The 22,357-nt window shown below is 42.3% G+C and overlaps 1 protein-coding gene across 2 annotated transcripts in view; it reads right to left on the bottom strand.

Annotated features, from left to right (window-relative positions):
• RNF2 (ring finger protein 2) overlaps positions 1-22,203 on the bottom strand; it is a 27,945-nt gene extending 5,742 nt beyond the window's left edge. The window contains exons 1-4 of one of the 2 annotated variants that reach the window (XM_052800738.1): positions 22,026-22,203; positions 2,003-2,091; positions 1,471-1,631; positions 47-262 (exon numbers count right to left, since the gene is read on the bottom strand). In XM_052800738.1, the coding sequence (XP_052656698.1) occupies positions 47-262; positions 1,471-1,631; positions 2,003-2,089 (464 nt within the window). In that variant the 5' untranslated portion in view covers positions 2,090-2,091; positions 22,026-22,203. Of the gene's footprint in view, positions 1-46; positions 263-1,470; positions 1,632-2,002; positions 2,092-21,586; positions 21,803-22,025 lie in introns of those variants that run through there. The other variant, XM_052800737.1, reaches the window with a different exon arrangement.
• Between the last annotated feature and the right edge of the window lie 154 nt (positions 22,204-22,357).

The raw sequence follows: 22,357 nt of genomic DNA, 5'->3' as shown, positions 1-22,357 counted from the left end.
TAAAGCAAACAAGGTTACATGTGGACAAATTATGTGGATTACGTACCTGTTCATAGCCTGAATCTTTAATCCTTCCTCAATGCTGTGACTTAAAGCTTGCTGGTTATTGTGCTTGCTGATTCTTGCTAGCACTCTCTCCTGATGAGCTTCGTATTCATCTCGGCTTGGATAAATTTTACTGATGAGAGCATCAAAATTGGGATCTGGTCTCAGTGATCTTTTTGAAACTAGCTTTTTACGACACGTGGGACATTCTTTGTTGCTGGACATAAACAAGAAGGGAGAAAACAATACTAACTCTCTGGCAATAACAAAAGTCTGCCCTAATGCTACAATTCTTAGTCAAAGTGCTCACCAAGATTCAATATTTATAGTAAATCTGGAATGGGGCTTCTATCTTTTGACAGATCAGGTAGTTCCAGATATTTAAACAAAACCCCCAAACATGTATCTCCCTGCTTAATTTTTTTTTAAGTATGTTTCAGCAAACTGTGTTTACGCTGAAGAGTTCAAAGTTCCACTCTGCAAAACGGTTCTTCCCTTAACCCTCTGAATGGATTTTCACCTAGAAAAAAATGCATGTCCAGTGGAAATTATATTAAGGCATAGTCTTCCTAGCACTCGCAGGACAAAACAAAGATTAAGGAACCTATTCCATAGTTCAAGCACTAATTACTGGGAAAACGAAAACAGTCTTGTCCTTCTTACTGTTTTGTTCTCATTTAACAAAAATGTCAGGTTCACGCATTTTTTTTTCCTGTAAGAGGAAGAGGCCTCAATAGCTGAAACACTGCTGTCTTTACTCCTGATGGTTTTCTTTTTTCCCTCTAATGTATTTTTGCTAATTACTCATCAGAATTTACACAGGCACAGAAAATTAAGCATGACATCTGAACACAGGTAATTGCCATTATCAAAAATAGATACATCATTGACTTAATTGCTGTTGGTTACCTCAGAAGTCTATTGCTTTTAGGAAAATATGAACTTGTAACTGAAGAATACAAGAAAAATTATTTGTACTTTAGTGTAGGTTGTTCCAGTAGTGAAACTTGGAAGCAGGACTACTGCTGAAAGGCCACACGATTTGCAATTTATTATTAGGAAAAGGAAGAATAAGGGAAATGAGACTCATTTTTGTAAGTGAGGTACTGTATTTTTGTTTTGCTGTTACTGGATTGAAGAAAAAAAAAAAAAAAAAGAAAAAAGAAAAGAGATTTTCAAGTCCTTGTAAGAAACAAAGTTATGGGATGATTTTTCATATGAGGAAAAAAACAGATCTGGTCTGCCACAGATGGCTGGCCACACAAGAATGAAATATGAAAGATGTGTTACACATTCAGAAACTTAGAAACTTGCCGTGCACAGGCATGTAACTGTTCCACATCAACACCCAGGACTTAAAGGATTTCCTTGATCACATTTTCATCTTAAGTGAAATCTGTTTTCCCTGTAGTAATATTTACATACCCACTCCTGAGGGCTGTAATGATACAATCAGCACAGAAGCGATGCAAACATTCTTTTGTCGTCATTGTGTTTTTTAACATATCCAAACAGATGGGACACATCAGTTCACTGTGCAGGCTCCTGGGTGACACCACTATTTCCAAGCCATCGGTGATTGCTTCCTAGCATAAAAAAAAGTAAAAGTTCTTTAATGTAATTTAGTAACTTCCTTACAGGGACTGCATGGGTTACTATTCTTTTAAAGAGAAACATAGTAAAAAGTCAAAACAAGACACATACACAACCACATCAAGCACACACACCCATGCTGCTAAAGAAAGGAAAAAAGAAATAAAGATCAAACATACTTTTTTTTTTAATATTGTGAGAGAGGTTTTGTTTTGGAAGGCTTTTTTTTAAAGTACTCTATCATTTAGAATAGGCAGTTAATACTCCTAAAGGAAAAAGAAAATCTTAAAACATCAAGCTTTTTAATACTAAAAAGTATTAAAAAAAGCCTTGCCATAAAGGCCAGCTCTTTAACACGTATTACCTGAGGCGTTCTTTGCAATTCATACAAACTGAGCTCCCATGTTTTGCTTAAAGGTTGCGTCCCATTCGTCTGCACAGCTTGAGACATGGCTGGGAAGAAGAAGAGAAACATATTGCACACTCAAGTACACCTGGCTACAGGACCCAGCTTCCTCTCCCGAGCAAGCTTCTCTGGCGAATGCGGAGTCCCTGGAGCCACGCAGACACAGCGGTCTCTGTGACAACACAGCAGAAGTATGGGGGGAACACTTGTTCATCCAAGTACCAGGCTCCACTGTGTTACACGTGGATAAGCCCGTGCTCTGTAGTGCTCCAGAAAAATTGAGGGAGTCAGTCAGCCATGAACGCTTTGCAAAAATCCATTAGGGTTGTTAAACAAAAGTGACAGAACTGAAGGCCATAAAACTTGGCTGTGTGGCGCAAAGCTGCAAATGCCACCTGATGTGGAAAACTCATAAAACATCCACTTACAAATGTGCATAGGGGTCAAGTGGGGTCTACTTTCTAATCAAGTGGAAGGTCAAAATTATACACGCACACAGAAAACTAGCTAAACATGTTCACTGGAAGCACGCTATAATGCCTTTTTCCTCCTGAAAATACATTGCTAGGGGTGTCCAATCAGAAGTTTAGAGAATACTGAAAGATCAAGTAAAACATAGTCACTGGGTAATTTCAATCAAGAGGTTCAGTTTTCCTGTGCAACCCCAGGATGTGCACCTGATTTGCAATGACATGGGAAGGGGGAGTCAGAAGTTTTTACGTTTCAGAAACCCAAATCATACACACATTATCAGGGTGTCATGGTTTAACCCCAGCCAGGAACTAAGCACCATGCAGCCGCTCACTCACTTCCCCCCGCAACCAGTGGGACGGGGGAGAGAATTGGGGAAAAAAAAGTAAAACTCGTGGGTTGAGATACGAACAGTTGAATAGAACAGAAAGGAAGAAACTAATAATGATAACAATAATAAAACGACAATACTAATAAAAGAATTGGAATATACAAAACAAGTGATGCGCAATGCAATTGCTCACCACTCGCTGACCAATGCCCTGTCAGTTCCCAAGCAGTGATCTGCCCCTCCCCTGGCCAACTCCCCCCAGTTTATATACTGGGCATGACATCACATGGTATGGAATACCTCTTTGGCCAGTTTGGGTCAGCTGTCCTGATAAAGGACCCTGTTTTTCCTCAGCCCCTCCCAACTTCGTGTGCCCCTCCAGCCTTCTTGCTGGCTGGGCATGAGGAGCTGAAAAATCCTTGACTTAGTATAAACACTACTTAGCAACAACTGAAAATGTCTATGTGTTATCAACATTCCTCTCATCTTAAATCCAAGACATAACACTATAACAGCTACTGGAAAGAAAATTAACTCTATCCCAGCTGAAACCAGGACATGGGGTTTCACTCATTTTTTGTATCAGTAGTGGTAGACAGGCATTCTTGTCAATGGACAGGGCTAAAAGTAACTGCACTCCCACAACCACTGCTGCAGAATTTGCCTACAGGCAAAGGCACACGTCACCTTTTCATTAAAAAAAAACACCATAAATAAAACAAACGCAAAAAAAAACCAAAAAACCACACAGAGAAACTGTAATGCTTTCCCATCAAAATTTTGGGATTATTGTATGAGATGAGGCAAAACTACCACACACGGTCACTGCAGACATGTGAAAGAAAGTCGGGTCAAAACGACAGAAGAAAATGATGTTTGTGAACAGAAAATATTTTCACACTGGGGGAGAGGAGGCAATCCTCCCCATCTCTCCAAACATGCCTCCCTTAAAGCAGGAAAACTTATCCCAGACTGTGTGGTATGTTTAAAAAAATAAATGTCACCATGTAAGAGGCAAGATTGCAGTTGCAGACATTTCTACTAGGTGGAAAAAGCAGAAGTGCTTTCTTCCTTTCTTTTGTCACTTTTTTTAAGTCTAGGTTTGTATTTCCAGACCCTTCAAATCAGCAGCCAAATGCAGATTCTACTGGCATTTACCAGGTACATTATAAACCAGTTTGCAATTCATCAAGTTCTATATGAAAAGGGTCAACCTCTCTGGAGAACAAGGTTACTTTGTAAGCTTTAATTAATTATTGAGGGAAAAGCAAGAGAAGCAGTGCAGCAAAGATTATTCTATCTACTTTTATCCAGACACAGAAATTAGAGTTTTCTCACCTTATGAAAAAAGGAGGGGGAAAAAAAAAGCCTGACATAAACTAGCCACGTCCACTAGTATGTCTAATAAGTAATAAGGGTCTGAAGAGGCGTCAAAAGAAATAATTAGGAGATGACAGACCATCAACTCTAACTTTTACTATATAAATATTGTGCCCTAAAAATACAGTTTACTTGTCACAAGAGACATGTTCCTCTGTGTGGATCAGAAAAGTAAGATGTCCAGTTAGGAACTTACCTCCCCATTAAAAGTGACAAGCCACCACAACCCAGGTGCAGACTGTCAGCTCCCAGTCTGGCCAAGCATTGGACTGTCCTGTCAGGATTCTGGGCATTTTATTTAAATTATTCAGAGCTATGAATTTAATGATGGTATTAAGTGACATATCTCAGCAAAGAAGCAATGTTGAAAAGTGTACTAGTGGCAAAGAAAGGAAATAGTATTTCTCTGTGTTCTAATATCCACTATTATTTAAGGTAATTCCAGGCATACAAGAAGTAAAGTCCTTTGGGGTAAGGATTTTTGTTATGTCTTGTTGCCAGTCGGTTGTTCTAACAGAGGCCCAACGCTATTATTCTGTGTGCGCACTGGATACTCCTCTTGAGTGCTTTTAAAGTTGACATGTTTAATTAACTATCATTTCAACTACTGAGAAAAATTCACAAAGCTGCTAATCATTCACAACCTTCCCAAAATCTGCTGAAGCATAGTCAGACTGCAGCAGATTAAGACAACTAAGTCCCAGTAAATCCAGCCTCTCTTAACAGAAAAACCTGCTCCCAACATTTATGCAGCTCCATCGCAGTAAAGAGCTCATCTAAGCAGCCCCATAGTAAAGAGATCATCGCATGCACACGTAGTATCTTGCCTAAACTTGCATGCTTACACTTGCTAACACAGAACAGCAGCTCTCCAGGTGCCAGACTGTCAGCAAACCTATCAATCCAGAGAATAAGTGTATTAACACTATAATTTATATTGCAACCTTGCCTACAAGCCCAAGGCTATGCTGCCGAAGACACACTACAAGTGTCATTATAAATAATTGACCAGCTTTATTCTAAAGGCTTTTAATCTGAGATGCTGAGTGCTTCATTCTCACCCTAAGGTCTGCAGTGATAGCACTTTCAAATTTTAAGAGGAAAAACAGTGGCCTTAAAGCTAGCCAAAAGCTGGAGAGATCCACATAGTCCACTTTATCACTAGCAAACACGCTCTGCCTCTGGTACATATGAAGTCAAAATCTGAGGAACAGTGGAAACATGGTCAATTCAAACATGCTGAAAAGCCACTCCCGCAACCAACAAAAAAAAAATCGCATTACACTGCTTGATGATCAATAAATAAGCCTCCTTAGCTTTTTCCCTGTTCCCCTACAACTTCCAGATCTATATTGGGCCTGAAAAATGCACGTGAATGAGGCTTGACTTCACTTCCTTATGATGTTGTTGGACATCAGACTGGACTATGTTTCTTCACACTGCTGAAATCTAATACAGCAAACTCAACAACTGGCACCAGTATCAAAGATCAAACTCCACAATCAGGAGAGGCATTTTGACCTAAAATTGCACTGACCATGTAATAGCCACCAATTATCAACTACCAGTCTCAAAATCATAACCAGTAAACCAGCTCTTTAGATGTTCTCATCAATGACTGATCTTCTCCACTCGCTTGGGGAGCAGAGGTAGGAAAATCCTCTGCAGTTAGCTGACTCTCAAGTCAAGCTTTACAACCAAGCAGGAGGAGACTGCACTGGCCTCTTGATCTCAGGTTTAACAGCAAATAGTTAGGCAGCTATACTGACATGTTTTAAGCAAGCAAGCACTCTTGATAGGCAGTCATTTTCAAAGCACATCCCAAACAGCACTGCTGAGTTCATTTTCAGGTATCATTTAATCTGTTGGTCTCCAGCAGAAAAAAACCTAATGAGGAAGACATGACTGGACACGACTCCACTGTTCTCTCTGTTCTTGTGCTAGCTGTGGAGCTGAGCTGCTGTGGACAGACCGTCTCCAGCTCTCCTTGTGTATTGGCTTTCTGTGGCAAGGTTTTGGTAGCAGGGGGGGTTACAGGGGTGGCTTCTGTAAAAAGCTGCTGGAAGCTTCCTCCGTGTCCAACAGAGCCAATACCAGCCAGCTCTAAGACCGACCCACCACTGGCCAAGGCCAAGCCAATCAGCGATAGTGATAACACCTCTGTGATAACATTTTTAAGAAGGAAAAAAAGTTGCGGGGCACACAGAAACCGCAGCCGGAGAGAGGAGTGAGACCATGCAGGGGAAACAACCCTGCCAACCCCCCAGGTCAGTGAAGAAGGAGGGGGAGGAGATGCTGAAGGCGCCAGAGCAGAGATTCCCCTGCAGCCCATGGTGAAGACCATGGTGAGGCAGGTTGTTCCCCTGCAGCCCATGGAGGTCCACGGTGGAACAGATATCTACCTGCAGCCCATGGAGGACCCCACACCAGAGCAGGTGGGTGCCCAAAGGAGGCTGCAACCCCATGGGAAGCCTGCGCTGGAGCAGGCTCCTGGCAGGACCTGTGCATCTGTGGAGAGAGGAGCCCATGGAGCAGGTTTTCTGGCAGGACTTGTGGCCCTGCGGGGGACCCATGCAGGAGCAGTGTGCTCCTGAAGGACTGCATGCCATGGAAGGGACCCATGCTGGAGCAGTTTGTGAAGAACTGCAGCCCGTGGGAAGGACCCACGTTGGAGAAGTTCGTGGAGGACTGTCTCCTGTGGGAGGGACCCCACGATGGAGCAGGGGAAGAGTGTGAGGAGTCCTGCCCCTGCAGAGGATGAAGTGGCAGAGATAACGCGTGATGAACTGACCGTAAACCCCATTCCCTGTCCCCCTGCGCCGCTGGGGGGGGAGGGGTAGGTAGAGAATCCGGGAGTGAAGCTGTGCCTGGGAAGAAGGGAGGGGTGGAGGGAAAGTATTTTGAGATTTGGTTTTATTTCTCATTACCCTATTCTGGTTGATTGACAATAAATTTAAGTTAATTTTCCCCAAGCTGAGTCTGTTTTGCCCATGACTGTAATTGGTGAGTGATGTCTCCCTGTCCTTGTCTCGACCCACGAGCCCTTTGTATTTTCCCTCCCCTGTCCAGCTGAAGAGGGGGAAGTGATAGAGCGGCTTTGGTGGGCACCTCGTGTCCAGCCAGGGTCAACCCACCACACCTTGCCTGGCATGAAGGTGAATCTGACAGAAGGGCTTTTTCTATATGTTCTGACAGTGCTGACATTTACAGCCTGCAACAATAATACAGAGATTACTCCTTAGTTGTTTTCTTTTAGGACAGTCCACTCCTACTAGATTTGAAGCAGGCATCTGCTAAAAGAAATCCTGGATAGTGCAGGCCAGACTAGCTGATCTTTTCTAAAGCTGCAAAATTAGGAAAAGGCTTTCATGAGCCAAAGAAAGGGTTTTTTCTGTTCTTGACACTTTGTTCAGAGTAAAAAATATAAAGTGGAAAGTTTCTAGACAGAAGGTACAACAGACTTTTTATTAACTACTACTGGCAAGGGGAGAGAAGATACAGAATAAAAACAAAGCCTCACGTTTATTCTTTCGTCTGGAAATTTATTCCACTGAAATCTCACATGCTTAAGATCAGTTGGATCTTCACTGACATAGTTCACTATTCCTCTGCATCCCTTTCAGCATTTTTTTTTAAAAAGTCTTACATAACAATTTTCTCATGCTCATTTTTCCAACTCAAAATATGAAGCAGATTTCATCACAGCAATATCTACTTAAGTTTTCAGCTATTCAACATTTCAGATCTTTTCCACTTTATACATGAAGAAGGGATCTCTTCTTCACAGGTCACTTGTGCTAGCGCTAGGAACAATGTGAAGTCAGATACACCCCATGAGCCTTTTTTCAACAATAAGTTTTTGAAAAAACTTCTAATGCACCATGACTTTATACCTTTTATCATTTTTTACCTTTATGACTTGTCTATACCCTCTGGATATAAGAGGAAAGCAACCAGTCACATGACAACAGGGCAATATGAAGGGGAGAAGCCACATTCCTGTAGGCAGATCAAACATCTTTCTCTTGGAGCTACTAACAAGTACCAGTTGTTGTAATTTATGCTATAGCCAGAGGGCCACTCTTGTCAGTCATAAAAAAAAAAAAACCAAACCACAACCCATAACCAATATTATAAGGACACCTGCAATCCTTCAGGCTGACTCAGTCTTCGAGCACAGTAAAACTCTTAAGCACAAACTTTGTAATTACGGAGTATGCACATCTGTCACTATCAAGAGCTGACTGATACAACCAACAGAATGTATTATAAATCTGAGAAGCAGAAACATTATGAATCTCTTCAGGTTTGATTCCTTGTCACTCCCCAGTTCCAAAAAGCATCTGAAAAAAGGGAAACAAGCTAAAATTTAGCATGTAGTCATAAAACTTGCCTAGTTGCTTCGTGTCTTTTATAGAAGAAAACTGGAAGATGAAACAGGGAGATTGCTAAAGATTATCAGAACATGTAAATTTTGATTTCTTTGTACCCAGGATGTTTCTCAGTTCTCCACATTGCCAGAGCATTAAAAACAAAAGAAAACAAAGCCCACCTGTGCTGTTCTTAAGGAGCTTTGGAAACTTTTCATCAACTTTATACAACCAAGTTTTATCCACAAGTTGAATAGCTCCCTAACTAGAGCTAGGAGATGAGCCTGCTGGTTTCAGTAACAAGTACCGCATCACTTCATTTGAAAGACTTGCTATTTAAGCCTGATTTCCTTGGAAAACAGGGCTTATGCAATCCCGCTCTTTGTGCTCATCCATCTGTAGACTATTTTCCAAAACAAATTCAAAGACAAATGGTTGGGGTTTAAAAACATAACAACGAAATAAGTCTTGTTCCTGAAGCGCTGGAAAACAGGCAGGCAGTTATAGGAAAAAATAACAGTATGAAAGACCCCATCAGAAAAGCCCCTCTGATCTCCTGCCTGCTTACTGACCAGGGAATTTATGCAGGAGAGTCTCTCCAGTGTGCTTAGAAAAAAAACTCCAGCAGAGCAACATCCTCACTTGTCACATACCATATCCACTTTACAAACTCTTATAATGAAAGACACTTAATTATTTGCTCAAATGTAGTCTTGAGCCATGGTAGGTTGGCATTTGGGTATCCCATTCCTGAAATATCCAGTAAAAATAAAATCCAACTGGCAACAAGTACACTTCAGACCACTCAGAGCTGCGGGCAGGCAGGCTGTTCCGGCTGCAAGGCAGCCAAAGAAGCAGCTCAGCAGCAGCATGTCACTGCTCCTGCTCTTCCCTATTTTACCTTTTCAGAGGTTTACCACCCCTAGATTCACCAACTTATAATCGCTCCTTAGTCTTTTTTTCTCAAAATTTGTCATTTGTGAAAATTTAAGATTTCATAAGCTCGAGCTTGAACTAACCCTGATGGTGGTCCTGCTTTAACCAGGAGCAGGGGACTTTCTACTGGCTGCCATCAGAGAACACTCACAACCTGAATTATTCTCCGAAATGCTCTGCAGTGCCTATTTTAGCCCAGGCAAAGACTAAAGAGCAACTGCACGCATGGTTGTGTCAGCATACCTTGAGATCAGAGAAAGGGTTGGAATGGTACCAAGCAGCTGGAAGAAATAACCCACAAACCCAGCTCAGATGTGGCCACAACTGTACCAGCTGCTATTTAACTCAGAACAGTGTATTGATCTCTGATACCTTCATGAAAAAATACTTTTGAGGAAAAAAAATTGCATCAGGCTCTTTAAAAAAAAATAATACACACATTTTTACACAATATTAAATCCTTAGAAATCAACTGATTTTTGTTCCAAGTTTTAAAAAGTAAATATTTAGACTTAAAACAGTAAGAGAGTTAGACCTCTATTTGGTATGCCAAGTTCAACAGCACCTTCAACCATTCCAATTTTTTTTTTCCCCAAAGGATTAGTTCTTTTAAAAACAGGTATCATAGTGCAGTTACTTGGAAGCTTAACAGGATTAGACTTTTACGTTTCACTCTTTCTGATACTGTGACTAGTATTAGGGACAAATTGCATGTTTTGACAAAGTATTCAATTCAATCATTCATTTCAATTTATTCAGTTAAAGCATTCTGAAATTTAAGTTTTTTCTGCTTTTACTTTCTGGCTAAGAGCTTGATTTGGAAAAAAAAAAAAAACCCAAACATTTCTGGATACACACTGTATTTGAAGGAATTAATCTTCACTGCAGTTCACTGGCAGCTCAGATTACAACTGGATATAAAGCAATCTAGGACAACTAGTACTAGATTACAATCCAGTACTTTTAGTATTCACTCTTTTCTGAAGTTTTTTTCATCTCTGGATCTCAAAATCCCTGGGAGACAGCTGAATCAGGTTCTGGCCTGGAGCTCATTTTATTCCCAGCTCTGAAATTAACTGCTCGATGATCTTGAACAAGTATGTCACTGCATTTGTCTGTGCCTCCCCTTCCTCTTCTGCTTGTTTACTCATATTGTCACCACTCCTCAAGTTGTCCCTTGGTAAGTTTATACTGCACTCACTATAATTATATACTGATCTCAGAAGGGGATAAGCTCGAGAGAGGAATGTCTTACTGAAGTGTTTTTAGTTCATTCAGCTATCAGTCCTTGTCCTCCCAGTATCAAGTTCAATGTCACAACGTCCCTTACCGAGAAGGTTTTCACTTCTTTATATTTGCAAATTAAATTCAGTATTATATTAGCCACGTGTACAGTCATCTTCTCTTCACACAATCAGTCATATCTATGCTAACAACAAATTCAAGCTCATCAATTCATGTTCAGAGTTGTAATCAAAACAGAGCACCTCTGTACTGCAGCTCACCTCCAACGTGCAAGGTTCACGTTGTCAGTCTTGCAGACATCTAAGAGATAAGATATGATTTGGTATCCATCATAATCTCTTACAGTCATTAAAAGCCCATTTAAAATCTTTAGGACCTTGTGCTGTGGACTCATGCCATGAGCCAGACATAAAGCAACAATTATATAAACTATCAAAAACAAAATGACAAAAGGCATATGGACAGACAGAATAAACTGATAAGTGTCGAGCAGTAAAATTCATAGGGGGAGCTAATTCTATACTGAAAGCATAAAGCCACAGCAAAAGGATCACTAATAAATGGTCACTTCAGAGAGGTTGTGGGATGTCCATTCTTGGAGACAGTCACACTCAACTGGACGTGGTCATGAACAACCTGATCTAATTGTCCCTGCTTTTACCAGGAGGTTGTATTGTATGACCTCTGGAAGTCTCTTCCAACCCAAATTATTCTAATTCTGGGGTTATCTCACTGTCAGAGACATCTATACTTAGTTTTACTGTGTGGAAAACGACAGGGCCGAGAAAAGCCAACAGCAACTAACACTAATCAGCCACTAAAGCATTGCCATAATAAAAAGCTGAAGAAACCTGAACAGGACCTTCTCCTGCGCCACATACCTTTAACAATGTATGTGGCCAAATATGATTATATGAACATCCTCCTTACCCACAAAAGAAACAGCAAAAGGCTTTTTTGGGACTACAGTGACCACTAGGTTTATACAAAGCAGAGTCCATTTGTTTGAACTGTGTGAAAACAGCACCAAGGGAATTGAGCCTTTGGATATCTAGTACATTATAAAAAACATCCAGCAAGTCTGCTTAAGATAGGAGTCTCCTCCATAAACACACATTCAAGAAAGAGAACACTTTCCTTAAATATCTTCTGAGAACTTGTGGAATCAGCAGTAACATTCACAAAGCCCCAAAACACCACACAAATGTTTTCTGAGAATACAGTTTCTCTCTCCTGAATGTACATTTGAATTGACCAGCAGCAAGCAAAAATGCCTCAGGTTTTGACCACCTACTGAAAAGCAGGCCTCTTGAGAGCTGAAGGTATCTGCCCAAATTTAACTTTGTAGCTGTTAGAATAGAGCTGTAAGTAGCAACGGATTAGTAGTCAATCTGCAAATTCAAGAGGATCAGATATAGATTACAAATTGAATGTTACCAAGTGAATAGTTTCAGCTACTACCACAGAACACCTGAAAGTACATTCATGGGATAATCTCAAAATTATTACCAAACACTTTATCAGTTAATACGCTATAGTAATGTAAGTGAGCTCCTTTGTAAATGCCTACTACATTTAAAAATGACTGGTTAGCAATGCTTACACAAAGCCAGTGTTTAAAATGCTTTTGTACACATTAACTAGAAGTCTGTCATCTGCAAAGCACAATCAAAGCCAATTAAAAGACTATTAAAGATGCCAAATTAATACAAACTATGAAGCTGAAACTTCAAATAGCAATTACATGCTCCAGAAGTCAAATCTGGTAACAAATAATTTACACTGTGCTTGGCACCCTTACAATATATCAGCTTGCAAACAAACACATCCTAGGACTATATTTGTGGGATAGAAACACCGAATTAGAAAAAAATGCGGTAGAAGAGACGTAGCTACAGCTTGTTGTTATATGCTCCATGAAAGAGATGAAACCAGCACACCAGCAACTGCAAGGGCAACAGTGTTGCTGGGTAATAAGGGATCAGATTCTTGTCAGGGCACCATCCTTGGATCTCAAAGCCTCCAGAGCACTGCAGGAATTGTCTGCTCTTCCACCTCTCTCCAAACCTACTGCAAGGGCAAAGACCAGAGAGAAACCCCCAGCTACCTCCACTGCAGATTCCACTGCTGCCCTTACACTCTTCCCGGGACAACTGATTAATGGTACAAAGACCACATTTCTGATTGCTCGAAGGCTGACAGTATAACCCATACCTTAGGAAAGCTCTTAGGCACAAGGCACTCACTCAAGTTAAGCATCCTCTCTCCTTTTTTCCCAGGTCCATTTTTAAGGGGTTCTGTATTTCATTCTTAAAGAGTAAACCTGGAAACCTGTTTTTGAGCTAAACAAAATAAACAGAAACTAAGTGAATAAAAATGTATTAAAATAAAAAACGGCTGGGACTATCCTGAGGCCACACATTACCATAAATAATAATGTATATTAATGCCAGCAATCTGACTGCAGTGCACGTTATGGTTGATGTTTAATGTGACGAAACAACTTAAAGCAGGTCTACCCTTTCACTACTGTCCTGGGTTCAACTGGGATAGAGTTAATTTTTACAGGAACCTGGGAGGTGGGGGGGCATAGCCGGGGCAGCCGACCTGAACTAGCCAAGGAGCTATTCCATACCATGTGACATCATGCTCAGTATATAAATGGGGAGCGGGCCGGGGGGAGGGCTCTCGACTTTCAGTGGCGGAGCGTCGGGTTCCGGGTGGTGAGCAGTTGCACTGTGCATCACTCTTTTTGTATATTCTTTCATTAGTACCGTTGTTGTTGTTGTAACCTTTTTTTGTGTTGTCCCAGTAAACCCTTATCTCGACCCTCGAGGTTCCAGGTTTTTTTTTTTTTTTTCTTTTCTTTTCTCTCCTCCGTCTCCTCCCTATCCCACCGGAGGGGGGCGGGAGGAGTGAGCGAGCGGCTGCGTGGTCCTTTGTTACCGGCTGGGCTGAAACCACGACAACTACTTTTAAGTCATTCCAATTTCAGTTACACTTGAAGGATAGCTGATGCACACTGAGAAATAAACACAATGTGATAACCATCCTGACAATCCCGTTTTAACAGTGTTTCCATCTGGTTCCTTGCCATCCTATTTTCCTACTTTATTCACAGAAGTAAATGAAGAAATTAACATTCAAATGTTAATTTTCATTCAATTTTGATCAATTATATCAACATAGCCCCACTATGGCCGAGAAAACAATTTAGCTATAATAAAACCAGAAAACTAGTATTAAAGTGAAACACAAATTTTACTTTCAGATGGGTACATCCAGCTCCCACTGTATGTTAGATAACTGATTGACTGGCACAATGAAGAAGCTACTAATACAATAAAATTACTTGTACATATATGAGTGCCAGATGTTCCCCACACCCAAGGCTGTGCCAAGTTCTGCATTTAAAATACAAATCCAGCCTTTTCTGTATGAAAAAATAACATACTCTCCTTTTCTTTATAGTATTGTGTCACCAGAATGCATATTAGGAGACATTGTGTGTATGGATTTCTAATGGCTGCTTGAAAGCACATAATCTTTAAGACAGTTTGTCAGATTCTCTCATTTGCCACTTAAAATTGTGTCTAGATTTCTCAAAATGTGAAGCTCATTGAAATCCATTGTAAAAGTCACCCTAGAAAGATTCATACTTTTTCCTCTTATTCTATTACTTCCGATAACAAAGCTTTTCACCCAGAAGAGACTCGAGTACATGAGAAGTTACTTTATGGCGCTCAACACTGGAAGTACATAAAAATGAAGGAAGCTGCATTTTTTCCCAAAGCAAGTATTATAAAGCTCTGCATTTTCAGATGGTCAAACTGAGAAATCCAAAGTTTGTCAGTCTATGAAGAGAGACAACCTCATTTCTGCCCTAGAGCCCTACCAACCAGGAGAGGAGGGGAAGAAAAAAAAAAAAAAAAAGTTGTATAATTAATTCAAGACCACAAACTCAAAAATGTCCCCAAGGCAGCCAGTAAAACTGAGGAATGCAGAGAAATCCGAGGCACCGGTGCAGTTTAACAGCCTTGACAGTCAGTAACACTACAGATATTTTCCCAACATGATTGTCCCTCTCAATCACACTAGTTCCAAGTTTTTAGTTTTCCTGATAACTAGTCCCAAACTCCCATTTTCCCACAACCTGCCCCATAAACTTAATAGGCATTTCTCTTCAACATAAAAAAAAAATCCTTCCATGAAAACCAAGTAACAACACCTAATGCTGTGATTATGAAACATCCAGTAGGCTACCGAACAGATAACATCTGACAGAGGAGAAAAAAAAAAAAAATACTACTGGCATTTCTGAAACACACTAGCTTGCTAGCACATGGTCTTTTACAGTTTCTTCACTGTATTTATTCTCCTAAGGAAGAAAGTGTTTTGCCTGGTGCCTTAAGACGTGGGATCTTCCAGTTAATTGCCATTCACAATTTACTGGACCTGAAATGAATTGATCCATGAAGTATGGCAGCATTTCCAATCTGGTTGTCAAGCTGCTCATCCTGGCCTTTAGAAACATTTGTGCTATGACCTCATACAAACCATCTGCTATCCATATGTACACCTATGAAAGAATTCAATTAATCTAATGCTAGCAGAAGTGACCAAAGAGAGATAATCCTCCCATTTTAGATATCAAGAGCATTAAGAAAAAAAAAGTACCAAATTAAACTTTTGATCATTCTCAAGGCTGTTTTATCACAGTGTTAAGAACAGTCACATACTTTTGGACATGACAGAAGTACGATTTTAAGTTGGTGCTTCTCTGTACATTTATAGCAGTAAAGTATAACAGCATATAAGCACTGTATGTCCACGTACATTGCTCTTATGTAGCTGATGCTCAATTTCGAGTTTATTGTAAAGAGTTCTATATTCCCTGCTAGGGGGATCGGTGGCCTTTTCACACCGCCTCCTGGATCACTCCATTACTGTCAATAGCTTCAGCCCTTAGTGTTCAACTTCTTATTTACGGTTCTGTATCATACCCTCCTGGACATCTCCTGAGCTACAAAAACTGGAATACACAAAATTACAACATTTGCAGAGAGCTCTCTTTATATCATGTTAGTTGCCTCCAGGTAGTCCAGAATTCACCCATCTTCCTCTAGCTGTCATACCTATAAATGCGCAAACTCATCACATTCCAAAACCAGGCAATTCCTAAACTAAAAAGCTTAGATTTTTTTTATCTCAGAGGGATTAAGTAGAAAACTTTTCAGGTTTTGGTACAAAAAAAAAAAAAAAAAGCAAACGTTGTCCACTGTTCTAATGCAACAGGTAGTAAGATTATTTTAATCATTAAAGCTAAAAAAATCCTGGTACTACTCTTTTGCACCTTCTATACCTTCTCCAAAGTGAGTACTAAAATGTGATACAACAGTAACACCTTCTGCCAGGAGTGAAAACAAAACCGTTACAGGAACAGTACCTTTTCACTCCTCATGTGGGCCAATAAATCAGACAAGCACTTGACCTAAAATTTGCCAAAGACCTTTGCCTATAATTCATACAAAAAAGGAAAACAGCCAATACTAAGCCATAACTTAGCCCTGCGAAGTAACAATATTAAGCAGAACTCTTTGGGGTAGTGAGTAGAATTGCCATTTTCTCTGTTATTTGTTAAATTTTATGCAATGTTTCTCATATTATGAAGCACGCTACTGTAGCTCTTAATGAAGTTCTTAAGCCCTTAAGAGTTAACTCGACCTTAGATTTCAGAATTAATAACCAACTGTGAAGGAGAAAAGCAAAAATGCCTTTCTAAAATCCTACCTAAAATTCATTTCAGTGCTGTATCAGATCAGAGTAGGAGGGATAAAGGACTGGAAACTTTTGGGAGAAAACAAAAGTAAACCTTCAAACTCCAGAAAAGTTGAATCTGTCACAGCAACTAAATACATACAAACAGGCCAGAAATGATACACGTTGCCTTAGGATGTTTTTAATCACTTTTTTTTTTTTTAAAATTCATTGTCTAGTAGCATGTTTATAGTGCACTGGAACTCACAGTCTGCAGTAAAAGACCACATTTACACGGACGTGACTGTAACAAAACACCACGTACCCTGCTATTGTGGAGTGTACCCCCTTGCCACAGCATTATGCTTCAGAACCAGTGCTTTTGTTTTTACAGTACTTTCTTACCCTCACAGCACTGCTGGCATGTTTTTTGAGGCTAACCAACTGCTTGTTGCCTCCCTGAAATAACATCTGCCAAAAGCGAGAACTGACCGCTTCAATCAATAAAGGTTAAGTTTGATCATTTCACTACCCCTGTTGTTAGCCTTTTAGTTTGCTGTACATTTTAATAGAAATCCTATGAATATACTTGCACTACAATTCAAATGATCTTTCCCGTCTCCACAAGTGCTGTTAGTAGCTCAGCAGCAAAGGCTACGTCTCTAGAAAACTAGTCTTCTACTTTCAGTTTTTATATTGGGAACATGGAGAAACACAGTCCTTGACTGATGACTGTGCTGGTAGAAATCACTTCTATAGCTACAGTTACACCAGGGTTAAAAAAAAAAGGCAGCTGTTTTTTACCCAACAACTCAACCCACTTCTGGTGGTGATAATGAAACACACTGATTCAATTTCACCTTCAGGACTTTGCAGTTTTAATAAAAAAACTGTGCTCACCCAGGTAAAAAACTCCTGCCAGAGGTATGTGTAGTCAAAACTTTCATGTCTGACAGTTTTGGTGTCAGGCACTGCCAAATTCAAAACCTGCGCTCTGTTCCATTGCAAACATGAAGATAACTTTAATATGATGTTAATAAACAGGAGCTACAGAACTGATATATTACGTCCATATTTCATTTGTTAGAATAGGCTTCAAGGCTGTACCTTCTGCTCCCCCCACTGCACTGCAGTGGCTGTTCCAGCCCTCAGAACAGCTCGCTCATCATCCAGTTGCGAGACAGTCTAAAACTGAAGGCATGTTGAAATGACCACGCTAGACCCTGAACTGCAATGCTTTAGGAGCCATCATGGATCCGCTTCCGCATCCACTGGGAAACCGATGTGGGTTTGTTATTTTTCATTCCACCAGCAGAAAACATGAAAGCCTGTTCATCAGCTTCTTGGACTACTGCTTTGACTGCTTTGTTGCAGTGCTACGGGATCCAAGATGCTTCTAAGCAAATTTTAAGAAACGTCATAGAAGCTCAAGCCAAATATACCGTAAATCAGGTGTACTGCTCTCCCCGGGCTACTGGGATCACATCAGGTGAGCCACATCGTTATCCTCTACAGCATACAACATACCTACTATCCATCACATTTATTAATATCAATGGCACTAAGCAGTAGTATTCTAATGAGTTTATATTGTGGGAGAAATTCTGAGAATATCAGATCAAGAAATATGCTTGGTTTTCAGTTTTTCCAGAGCCAGTTAGATAGCCACAAAAATTTCTCACCCACTTACCAGTTATCATAGTGAAGCTAGCCACAACCAATAGTAATAGAATTTTCTCAATGAGAACAAAAGACAGCTTGGTTATTAATAAACAAAAAAATAAACACCCCCACAACACTTGAGAGATAAAAAGAAAGACTCAAGTCATCTTGTGTATGATTGACTTAATAGCTACAATAAATATACAGAAACAAAACTGTTAATTTGGCAACCAGACAACTTTCATCTAAAGCTGGGTGACAGCTAAGAACAGTTTGTGTTTTAAGGACTCTCTCTCAAATAAAACTGTACATTTTGCAAACAGTACTACAGGAGCAATACTTAGTTTTAAATACTTAATTACTTAGTTTTAATACTTAAGTTTAAACCCAGTAATCATCCAAAATAGTTTAATGTTATCCTTGAGTGGTGAAGAATACAGAAAGGATTAGGTTTTTAATTAGTTAGCAGAATACTACTGCTAACTCCCAGATGTTTGCAAGAGAGCTCGATGATCCAGAAGTGGGGGGAAGGCAGACAGGGATAATTCCTAAAATATTTCTCCACTGCAACAAGTCTAAAGAGCTCCATAATACTGAACGCTGCTCATTCCTCAGAAAATTAAGAATTTAAGGTCAGCTTCAAAGGCCAGCTTCAAAATTATTTTCATCAACAAGCAGAACTAAGTTTAGGCTCAACAACATCCCTTCTCCAATCTCTTTCCTCTCTGTTTGCATCATCATTAAACTGCTGATCTATTCAGTAAAAAATTGGTAAAGTGTATTTAGGAAAAAAAAAAGTGGAAGGAATCCCTTTACTCTGATACTTCTTTCATGCATGTTCTTTGAAATGGTGCTTCAGTAGAGCAGATCCAGTGCTCCTTTTCACAAAAATACAACTGAGCAGTTGCAGACTTAGATCTCATTTTTTTAAGCTCCTTTTTCCACTTGCCTTTTCCCCCCCCATTGCATTCTTTTTATTAAGCAAGGGAAAGAGAAATGTTTAAAGAAAGCTGAAGAAATTCATGTATCCCCACATTTATTTCACATATAAGACTGATGGCTTTCCTATAGGTGCCAACCATATTTCTATTTAATGATAACATAGCCGTGAATATGCCAGAATTCTGCTCTAATGACCCAAGATGCCTAACCAAGTCTTTATACTCAACATATTACCATGCATCACTCTTAAAACACAAAGTATCATTGATAAAGGGAGACCCATGCAATTTATTTCGCTGGCACTTGCATATTATTTCAACTCTAAGACATGATGGGCAGTGCTTTTCTTGGCAGCTGCAGTAGGGCTGGTGTTTCAAAGCTTTGAAGCCAAAGGTCAAAATTTTAGCCACTGAAGAAGTAAAAAACTCCTCCAATGCAAAATCTGTGTCCCACTATTATTATGAAGCTGAATGCAGAAAATAATAAGGTATTTATCAAACATTGTAAATGACAATTCACAGGGTCAATAAGGTCTAAAGATGTTCTAAACTTATTTAAGTATCATCACTGAAGTATCATGAGCATCATGAGTATCATCACTGAGTAACATGCCAGTGTGGCTCACACTAACATCTGTCCAGTGAAAATTCCTCCCATCTCCAAACAACTGGCAAAGCTAATCTTTCAAACAAGTATATCTTTTAGTGTAAAACATACTGCTTATTGATATCTGCTGCTTTTAAAGCGAGCACCTCTGTCTTAGCTGACAATTTGAATGCCAGCTCTGAGCTTGACATGATGTATAAAAATGTCAAATTAACTCATTACAAAAGTTTTTAATGAAAACATAGATGAATACAAATGAGAGTACCTCTGCAGGGAATTCCTATGACAAATTGAGTCTTTGTCACTGAGTGAATCACATATTTGATTAAAGAATTTTCCCCAAGCAAAAATAATTTCACCGGCACACCAGTCACATTTTTTCAAATGCAAGTGATTTCCTTTAATCCTTAAAACCCTGCGTGCAATGCATAGTTATTACACAGAGCTATAAACAGTTATAAAGACTTCCAAACAGGACTGGATTATGATTTGACATACTGGAAATCATCTTTCTCCGCTAGCTGTCCTCTGGATTTCTATGGAATTAGGCACTTGATCCAATTATTTTTCCACAGAAGAGAGCCTGAAAAACAAATGCCTTAACAAAAATGCCAGGAAGAAGAGTATTGCTCAGAGTGTTCATTTCATATATACACTATGCCATGGGGTGGATCCAAAGAAGGCAAATTATTTCTAAGAGCCAGCGACCACAGAGTATAAAAGCTGGCAAGAAACAGGTGCTAAATTCATATCAGAAGCAGTGAGAGCAAGTGTGAAGAGAGGAGACACATCTATGGCTCCACACAGTGTCTTTCTCCACCTGATGCCCTGCAGGAAACAATGACATTTTCACAAGAGCAGTCAGGTCGTTCCCAGTACCAGTTTATCAGCATCACACCTCACAAACACTGTTCAGCATGGTGATGCTCAGGGGCTTTAAAAGAAACAAAAGACTGGGAATGCAGAGCAATAAATCATATTGAATATTGTATTTTAAGCAGGGGCAATTTATAAAAACAACAATAACGGCTCGTGACTCTGTTAATCAGCTCTCCCTTCCCAAGTAAGGCATTTGGCAATGAATGCCTCGCTCTCTGGGTTGGTGTTAACGGCATGTGGTTGTGGAACGGAGCTGTGTACAATACCTCTCCCTGCAGCTTCCAGGGTGCGCGTGTGCACATATGTATACACACACACACACATATATACGTTATACGTATATATTCCCGCACCCCCCGGGCTTCGCGGCCAAACGCCGGCCCCCCGGGGATGGCTCAGGGCTTGCGGAGCTCCCCGCGCCCCTGCAGCAACGCCGAAGGCGCCAGGCTTAGAAGGGGGGAAGCAGAAGGGGTCTGGGCACGTCTCACGGCCCCACCGCCGGCCCCAGCGGCACCCCCCAGCGTGCGGGGCCGGCAGGCGGGGGGCGAGCAGCCCCGGCCGGGCGGGGCCAGCCTGCCGGGGGGCTCAGGGCGAACGGAGCCGCCTGACGCCGGGGCGGGCAGCGCACCCACCTGCGCGGCGACCGCCCAGCCGGGGCCGGGGGAGGCCGGTCGACCACGGCTCCTCCCCGGACAGCACCCCCCCAACCCCCGTCAGCCTGGGGTGAGCCCACTGCGGGACACCCCACCCCACCATAACAGCCACCTCAGGGAGGCGCAGCCCCTCTGCCGCCGCCTCCCCCGCACCAGGGTCGGGCACCGCTGCCGGCACCAGACACCCCTCCAGGACACCCCGCCACAGACGGCGGCTCCGCGCCCGCCCCTACCCCACTAGGGGGGAGAGACCTGGCGGTAGCGACCGCGACCGCAGCCGCCCCGGCCCCGGCCCCGGCCCTGCGCTCACCGCCCGCCGGGCTCCCGCCTCAGGCCGCCGCGCCTCACTGCGCCGCTCGCTCCCGTCGCCCTCTCTCGCCGGCAGTGCAGCCGCAGCCCCAGCAGCACAATATGGCGAGCGGCAGCCTCCGCAATGGAGCTCGGGAAATAGCGGGTAGTTACATATTCATGGCCGGGGCCGGGCAGGGGGAGCGCGGATGGGGCTGCCGAGACCGAGCCGCCCACCGCCCTCCCCCTCCCCGCTGGGGCGCGGCGGCGGCGGCGGCTGGGGGCCGCTCGCTCCTTTCTCCGCCTTCCCCACACCTCCGCTGCGGCCGGCCGGCCCCCGGCTCCCCGCCGCTGTCAGCGCCAGCGCCGCGCTCCCGCTCCCCTTCCCCCGCCGCTGGTCCCAACCGCCGGGCGACACGGCACCGACGCCGGCGGGGCTCCCCACCGCCGCCCTCCCTCACCTCAGCCCGCGGCCCTCGCTCTCCGGCGCCACGGCCCTCCCCATTAACGGCCCACACCAGGGCTAAGCCCTCGACCCAGCCGCGGCCTCCTGCCCCGAGCCGGCGCCGCGGGCCTGAAGCGGCGCCAGCCGCCAGCGGTGTCGCCCGGCGGGAGGAGAGGGGGGTGGGGTGGGGACCGGGCCGCGCCGCGCTCCCTGAGGTAAAGCCGCGGTGGGCGGTCGGAGCGATCTCGTATTTTCCACTCAGCGGCGCCGAGGAGGGGACGGGGGCCGCGGGGCTGAGCCTTCCGCAGCCCCGGTGCCTGCCCGGGGGCTGGCGGGTCGGTGTGGGGC

Source organism: Harpia harpyja, chromosome 11, assembly GCF_026419915.1.
Source record: "Harpia harpyja isolate bHarHar1 chromosome 11, bHarHar1 primary haplotype, whole genome shotgun sequence".
Classification (NCBI taxonomy): Eukaryota; Metazoa; Chordata; class Aves; order Accipitriformes; family Accipitridae; genus Harpia; species Harpia harpyja.
The sequence above is the reverse complement of the archived record's forward strand: the minus strand, read 5'-3'. Positions and strand labels throughout refer to the sequence as shown.